At 46.9% G+C, this 8,442-nt stretch overlaps 1 protein-coding gene across 1 annotated transcript in view; it reads left to right on the forward strand.

The window, feature by feature from the left end:
- Positions 1 to 8,442, forward strand: part of FLVCR2 (FLVCR choline and putative heme transporter 2) — a 69,990-nt gene that overhangs the window by 57,437 nt on the left and 4,111 nt on the right. The window contains exons 6-9 of the mRNA XM_007987327.3: positions 4,359 to 4,469; positions 5,982 to 6,087; positions 6,208 to 6,319; positions 6,868 to 6,923. Of these exons, the coding sequence (XP_007985518.2) occupies positions 4,359 to 4,469; positions 5,982 to 6,087; positions 6,208 to 6,319; positions 6,868 to 6,923 (385 nt within the window). The remainder of the gene's footprint in view (positions 1 to 4,358; positions 4,470 to 5,981; positions 6,088 to 6,207; positions 6,320 to 6,867; positions 6,924 to 8,442) is intronic.

Raw genomic sequence — 8,442 nt, forward strand, 5'->3', positions numbered from 1 at the left:
AGCAGGTCATTCAAGTTTGACTTCTCTGAGCCTCAGTTTCCTCATTTATCAAATAAGGGAAGCTATACCTTCTTAAGATCCTATGGGGATCCCACAGATCCCATAGGATCCCCACAGGATCTTAAGAAGATGAGAGCTACTGGACCTGAAGGCCTAGCATAGTCCTCTTCCCCATCCCCACTAAGTAGCTTTGTGAAAGTGGTAGTGGAGGGAGAAATGAAAATGAATGGGAAAAAAACATCTCAGTAGTGGGAAGTGTTTGTGGAAACCCCAAAGAGTGGAGATGAGGAGGAGGTGATTTCACCGCCCTGTTCTCATGGCACCTTTTGGACCCCATGGGGTTAACCAAGGTGCTCTGAGCTTTCTCCAGTTTGCAGTGTATATTATCTTGCAATTATTTATACTTTGTTGGTAAATATTGTAACATACTTTGTAACATAATATTTGGTAAATATTGTAACATAGAATGCCCAGTGCTTTTTTAAGAGCCTGGAGCTATATTAAAAGGTTTTATCAGGCTAGGCAGAGTGACTCACATCTGTAATCCCAGTGATTTGGGAGGCCGAGGCAGGCAGATTGCTTGAATCTAGGAGCTCAAAACCAGCCTGGGCAACATGCTGAAACTCCATCTTTACAAAAAATACAAAAACTAGCTAAGCATAATGGCACACACCTGAAGTCCCAGCTACTTGGGAGGCTGAGGTGGAAGGATCGCTCGCTGATCGCTTGACCCAGGAGGTGGAGGTTGTTGTGAACTGAGTTCACGCCACTGCACTCTAGCCTGGCTCAAAAAAAAAAATTAAAAGGTTTTAGTGAATGCCAGGCCACTACCCACCCCATGGATGCCAAATCAGCAGAAGAATCTGCATTTGTGAAAAGCAGCCTGAGTTCCTCCATTCAGCAGCTGGCCTTGGAGAAAATGCTCTGGCGAACAGCAGCCCGACATCCTTCCCTTGTGATTTTCCAGTGCTGCCCGTTCACTGGGTACTCAGTTAGCACTGGCTGGTGGGGCAGCTCCTGGGCTGTGTTGTACTGGGCAGAGCAGTGTCCCCGGCTGCTCTGTCAAGGCCTTCAAAGTTCCCTGTGTCTGCAGGCATCAGACAGTGGCTGACCTGTTCTCTGCCACACAAACCCGCCTCTGTGAGGTTCTGGTCAGACCAGGTCTCATTCTGGCTGCCCTCATCAAAGGCCAATTGAGACCATCCCTAGGGAGGTGGCGACGAGGAGCCTGGCTCGGCTTAATTACTGCTGGCGGGGCTTGGCCGCCGTCTCATCACTGCCATCTGTTAGTTGCTTGCTTCAGCCGGACACAAGAGCAGTGAGGACTGGCCATCCCCAAACCACTGAATAGCAGTGTCCCTTTTTCCAGGGCTTGCTCTGTGGCAGGAGGAGGGAGGGATTGGAATGTTGGCTGGGCTGGGACGTGGGCAGCCAGATGATTCAGATGCATTAGAAAAGATAATGGGAGGACTGGGAAGGACACTTTCTCATCCCTCTTCAGAACCTGGAGGTCACCAGTTCCTAGTGTCACGTGATGTCTAAATCCAGTGGTCAGCACAAGATATATATATATATATTTATTATTATTATTATTATTATTATTATTATTATACTTTAAGTTGTAGGGTACATGTGCATAACGTGCAGGTTTGTTACATATGTATACTTGTGCCATGTTGGTGCAGCACAAGATATTTTTCTCCCTGTGCCACTACCTAGGCAGAGAAAGAGCTACTTTCAGTGGGATGAGAGCTCTGTGATCCCATCATTTCGGAGCCAGTCCTTGCCACTCTAAGGCTCCCAGATTTGTCTAGTTTGGTTTGGAGGTTGGAAATTGGGTGGTGAGGTCTGTTTGTCTCAGGCTGGGACTACAAATAGTTTTTTCTAAACTGGTCAGTGGTTTAGGATGAAGCTATGGTTAAAGTTTCATCCTGGTGAGCTTGTGGGATCATCGGGCAAGACTGGAGTCCATGATGTTGCTTTCTGCAGAGTTGGTGGGAAGAGGGTGAGGGAGGAGCAAGAAGGGAGGAGGAAGCTCCTCTACCCTTAGCAGCTGCTTTGAAGCACCAGGTGGGAGCAGCATCCTTTGGAGACTCTGACCTTGAGCTTTTCCAAAGATGTAACCACATAGTGCATCATTATTCCTGCATGCTGCAGCAGAAGGGACACAGGTTTCAAATCAAGTTCTGAGTTCACATCCCAGCTCTGCATTTGTTCAGCTGGTGACTCTGGACAAGTAACTTGAGTGGCCTGAGCTTCTGTTTCATTGGTAAAATGAGAAATTGTCAGATATTTCTTACAGGATTTTTGTAAAGGTTGAATTGAAATAATAAACGCATATGAAGTGCTTCACAGAATCTGGCACTCATGAGATGGAGGGTTTAGTTTGACACAACTATAGTGTGCCGGTTGGTGCCTCCACCATGATTCTGACTTCAGGGGTGATGTGTAAAGAAAAGCTTTAAAGCTTTTGGCTGGGCGTGGTGGCTCACACCTGTAATCCCAGCACTTTGGGAGGCCGAGGCGGGAGGATCACGAGGTCAGGAGATCGAGGCCATCCTAGCTAACACGGTGAAACCCCGTCTCTACTAAACAAACTACAAAAAACATTAGCCGGGCGAGGTGGCGGGCGCCTGTAGTCCCAGCTACTCTGGAGGCTGAGGCAGGAGAATGGCGTGAACCCGGCAGGCGGAGCTTGCACTGAGCTGAGATCCGGCCACTGCACTCCAGCCTGGGCAACAGTGCAAGACTCCATCTCAAAAAAAAAAAAAAAAAAAAAAAAAGAAAGAAAAGAAAAGCTTTAAAGCTTTCATCATCGGAGTCCTGATGTTCATGGTAGAGGGGCAGAGGGATGTGCAGTGCCTGTGCCCTGCCTTAGGTAGTGCAGGGAGAAGAATGCAGGTCGAATTGCAGGAGTTGGGGCTACAGCAGAGTCCTAGGTGAGCAACATGGGAAGAGAACTGCTGGAGGGGCACAGGAGGGGTGAGCCTGAAATAGAAATCAAGACTTGCTGATGGAACTCCTGAGGGGACCGACAGAGGGAAATGTAACAGGGAGTGGGTGAAGATAGGGAAGGTTTCTCACATTGAGTTTGGAAGTCAAGCACTCAGTTCAGGCCGAGAGCATATTCTCTCTTAGTTCCTGCTCTCTGAAGTGGAGTAGTTCAGACTCAACAGAAAAAGCTTTGCTGGGCCAGGCACAGTGGCTCACGCCTGTAATTTGAACACTTTGGGAGGCCAAGGCAGGCAGATCACCTGAGGTCGGGAGTTTGAGACCAGCCTGGCCAACATGGTGAAACCCCATCTCTACTAGAAATACAAAAAATTAGCCCGGTGTGGTGGCGCATACCTGTAATCTCAGCTACTTGGGAGGCTGAGGTAGGAGAATCACTTGAACCCAGGAGGCGGAGGTTGCAGTGAGCTGAGATCACGCCACTGCACCCCAGCCTGGGTGACAAGAGCGAAACTCCATCTCAAAAAAAAAAAAAAAAAAAAAAAAGAAAAGAAAAAGAACTTATAGGTGATAGAGAGCACTGACATGGTCATGGGTCTTGGGATAAAGCAGACGAACATAACTGGACAGCTTCTGGGGTAGTCCTAAACATGACTGCCACCTCATCATGGCTGATGTTTGTCCTGTTTTTTCTTTTTTCTGGTGAGAGATGGGAGAAGGACAAAGGGCTTTGCCCTTCCTGTCTGTCTAGGACATGACAAGTAAAGGGGCAGCTTGATATTGTTGAGTGGGTTCTACAGAAACGGAACAAAGATATCGTAAGATGGCTTCATACTTTACTAGTCTTACTTATTTGTAGCATTGATTGTGATGTAATTAAATAATTTTTTTTGTGATCATTGTCTGTCAGTGTCCATCACCCTCATGGAGAGAAAGTTCTATGAAAGAAAATGTCCAAGAACAAGGCCAGGCCTGGCCTTATAAGGCCTGTAATCCCAGCACTTCAGCAGGCCAAGGCAGGTGGAGCACTTAAGGTCAGGAGTTCGAGACCAGCCTGGCCAACATGGCAAAACACCGTCTCTATGAAAAATACAAAAATTAGCCGGGTGTGATGCGTATGACTGTCCCAGCTACTCAGCAGGCTGAGGCACAAGAATTGCTTGAGCCCAGGAGGTGGAGGTTGCAGTGAACTGTGATCACGCCACTGCACTCCAGCCTGGGCAACAGAGCAAGATACTGTCTCTGAAAACAAAACAAAAAACAAAACAAAACAAAACAAAACTCCAAGAACATAGCAGAGGGCTTGACATGCAGCAGATATCTAATAGATGCTTGTGGAATAAATGAATGAATGAGCCTATTAAAGTCAGAAGTGTTTGATTCAATTTCTTTGCCTCTACTTGTAGAGAGACAACGCTGGTAGTCTATATCATGACTCTGGTGGGCATGGTGGTGTACACATTTACCTTGAACCTGGGACACCTGTGGGTAGTGTTCATCACTGCTGGCACCATGGGGTAAGTTTCACCTCTGGCCTATTTATTAGAAGACACCAGGCCATGGCTCTTAGAGCTTCTAGCATCCTAGAATGCAATATTGATGCCTTTGCTGCCTTCTCACTGACTTCTGGCAATATGGACATGGTGCCCAGGGATCTTGGTAGTAGTTGTAGCACTTCCAAAGGCAGCCTGGGCTGTCTGTTCTTTTGGGATGGAATGAAGCATGAAGCACACCCTTTACGACCTCTTGGAGGCTACAACCTGTTTAGAGTCTTTTTCAGCTTTGCCTGGACAACATGGGATTATGGAAAGTACACAGGGCTTGGAACCAGAGACTCTGGGTCCTGGTCTCAGTTTTGCTGCTGTCTACCTGTTAGACCATGGGCACAGCACTTAAACCATTCTGAGCCTCAATTTCCTCATCTGGAAAGGAAGATAAGAGTGACCTGTCTTGTCAAGTTGTTAGAAAGATTGAGAACAATAATAGATATGAAAGCATCAAGAAGCGTGGTACAAATGTAAGAAGTTAAAGTTGCCGGGTGTGGTGGCTTCACGCCTGTAATCCCAGCACTTTGGGAGGCTGAGATAGGTGGATCACAAGGACAGGAGTTCGAGACCAGCCTGGCCAATATGGTGATACATCAGCTCTACTCAAAAATACAAAAATTAGCTGGGCGTGGTGGCGCACACCTGTAGTCCCACCTACTTGGGAGGCTGAGGCAGGAGAATTGCTGGCACCCGGGAGGCAGTGGTTGCAGTGAGCCAAGATTGAGCCACTGCACTCTAGCCTGGGAGACAGAGCGAGACTCCGTCTCAAAAAAAAAAAAAAAAAACAAAAGAAATTAAAGTTGGAATTTTCTAGACCTGTTGTATGAGAAAACATAAGAAACAATACCTCTTTCACAGGAGTCTTTGTTCAGCTCTGCTTCCCAGTTATTTTCCTATGAGAGTATATATGAGAGAGAGAGAGAGAGAGAGTGTGTGTGTGTGTGTGTGTGTGTGTGTGTCTTTATGTGCATGTGAAAGACAGAAAGAGGGAGAGAGCGTACGCTGGCACTCAGTCCTCAGCTGGCTCCTCTCCGGATGGAAATAAAGAGGACTCTAAGCTCCTCCTTCCAGGCCCCAGAGAGCCATGGAAATGCTGCTCAATATCCAGGAACTTCCCACTACCAGCGCAGGGCCTGTGTACCCGGGACATAGTCACTGAGCTGAAGGTTGAACACACCAGGCATCCTTGCCCTTTCTGTAAATGCTGACTCTGGCTGTCACTGATGGCAAGATGGAGAAGCAGCAAGGGACCCCAGAGGCCTACTGAGCACAAGGTCTCCCTGTGAACTTCCTCCTGGCCTTCAGGGGTGCCCCTCTCCTTGGTATGACCACTTAGAGGATGGCCCAGATCATTAGAGGGCCTAGTATATCTTGGTGGGAAGAAACAAAACAGCAAAGGGAGTCCTAAGGGAGGAGGTGGGCTCCCCATCCTTCTTGTGCTGGAAGTTCTTCATCCCCTTGTTTCTCTGGTCTGGACTTCAGCTTCTTTATGACTGGCTATCTCCCGCTGGGATTTGAGTTTGCCGTGGAGCTCACGTACCCAGAATCAGAAGGCATCTCCTCCGGCCTCCTCAACATATCTGCACAGGTAGAGCTCGTATTTCCTGTTTGTTTCCTGGCTGGGCTGGGATTGCATCATGGCAGCTCAGTTCTCCTCATGAGTTAGCTGACTGGGCCCTTGTTTCCTATCTTCTTTATGCCTTTCTAGGTATTTGGGATCATCTTTACCATCTCCCAGGGCCAGATTATTGACAACTATGGAACCAAGCCTGGGAACATCTTCCTGTGTCTGTTCCTTACTCTTGGAGCAGCCCTCACTGGTGAGTGGGAGCCCGAGGGCAAGATGAGGCTCAGGTTGGCAATTTGGGACCCCAGTGTCTCGATGGGGCAACAGATAGGGAGTACATATGTAGGGGGACAGATGGAAGGGTTTGTTGGGGAATCTGTTTGGGAGGCACCACATTGTTTTGGTAGAAGGAGCATGGGTTTTGGAGCCAGAAGACTCATGTTGAAATCACAGACTGTGATACTGACTTCCATAGCTTGACCTTGGGCAAGTGGACCAATCTCTGGGAACCCCAGTTTTTAATCTGTAAAATGGGGATTGCTGTGATGATTAGAGCAATGTGTGCAAAGTCCCTGATCCATAAGTGAAGGCCACCGTCATTGTTGGCTTCTGCCTGTCAGGGACGGCAGTGATCCTCGGGCTCTCTCAAGTTGGCTGACGGTGCCCTTAGCCACCAGCTCCCTTGAATATCTGAAGTAAGTTCGGGATACCTGTGACCCTTAGGAAATGAAGGTTTCTTCTCTCGGATGAATGTGATAACTGTGTTTTTGTCTCTCTTCCTCCTCAATCTATCAACCTTAGCATTCATTAAGCCAGATCTCCGGAGACAGAAAGCAAACAAAGAAACTCCTGAGAATGTGAGTATGTGCGAGCTTTGTGGGGCTGAGGTCAGGGTCCAAGGCTTTTGATGAGGATGTGGCAACATAGGTGGGGCAGGGAGAACTCCCACAGGGACTGGTTTTATCATAGCTGGGAGACCAGTTCATCACTTACACATGACATCCTAAGACTTTCCTCAGTGGGCGTTTTTGGCATTGCTTTCTTACTACCCTTTCTCAGACTCTTCTCCCACTTCCTACCCTCTTCCTGGAGCCCCTGGCCTCATCCCCAGAGTATGTCACTATTGTCACAGGCTGCTGAACAGCACCCCTGACTGGATCTTGAGCCAAGTCCTGAGACTCTGGCTCCACTGCTTTCAGCCTGGGGTCAGTGGCTGGGGAGGAAGGGAAAGCCTGGCTCTACCACTCTGTTGTGGCAGTGGTGGCCCTAAGGCTGTGACTCTCCTGGCATATGACAACTCCTTAGGCAGGGCCATGGGGATGGAGCCAAAGAGTGGCCAGTAGGGGTCTGAAAGGACAAGTCAGGAAGCAGGAGCTGGTGTGGTAGGAGAGGAGAGGACCAGGAGTATGACCTAGAACAGAAAAGTGTTTTCCATCTGTTCTAACCAGCTGGGAACCACTTTAAACAAAATGTTAGGTATCAAATCTGAGTGATGAAGAAGGGAATTTCAAATCTGAGAAAGAGTAAAGGTAAGATATGTCTTCAAAAATTTAAAAAACTGATAGAGGTAATACATGCTCTTTGTAGAAGAAGTAAAAAATACATAAAAGTGTACAAAATTTAAAAATCATCCTGTAATTGCATCATTTAGAGATGAGATGCCTTTTTTGCATTGATTGCTGCATATCTATATCCACTTACAATATATACATGGATATATGAATGTGTGTATATAAATGCATATTTTTTAACAAAAATAAAACTGCTTTTTTCACTTATTGCAAGCACTTTATCAGGCAGCTAGTCTCTTACAACATACTTTTTTTTTTTTTTTTTTTTTTTTTTTTTAGACAGAGTCTTGCTCTGTCATCTAGGCTGGAGTACAGTGGTGCAATCTCAGCTCACTGCAGTCTCTGCCTCCCAGGTTCAAGTGATTCTCATGCCTCAGCCTCCCAAGTAGCTGGGATTGCAGGTGCATGCCACTATGCCCAGCTAATGTTTGTATTTTTAGTAGAGATGGGGTTTCACCATGTTAGCCAGGCTGGTCTCAAACTCCTGACCTTAAATGACCCACCAGCCTTGGCCTCCCAAAGTGCTGGGATTACAGGAGTAAGCCACTGTACCCGGCCTACAACGTAATTTTAATGCCTGCATAGTGTTCCTTTATATGGATAAGCCATGATTTATTTAGCAATTTTCCTGTCTGTGGACATTAAGGTTGTTTTGAACTGTTACAAATAATATTGTGATTAATATGTTGGAAGTTGAATCTTTGTGCATGTTCTCTAGTACCATATTTCCTGGAGAAATGGATTAATGGTCATGCCCATTTCAAAGACTTTGATATATGTTGCTAAACTGTCCTCTAGAAAGGTA

The sequence above is a fragment of the Chlorocebus sabaeus genome, chromosome 24 (assembly GCF_047675955.1).
Source record: "Chlorocebus sabaeus isolate Y175 chromosome 24, mChlSab1.0.hap1, whole genome shotgun sequence".
Classification (NCBI taxonomy): Eukaryota; Metazoa; Chordata; class Mammalia; order Primates; family Cercopithecidae; genus Chlorocebus; species Chlorocebus sabaeus.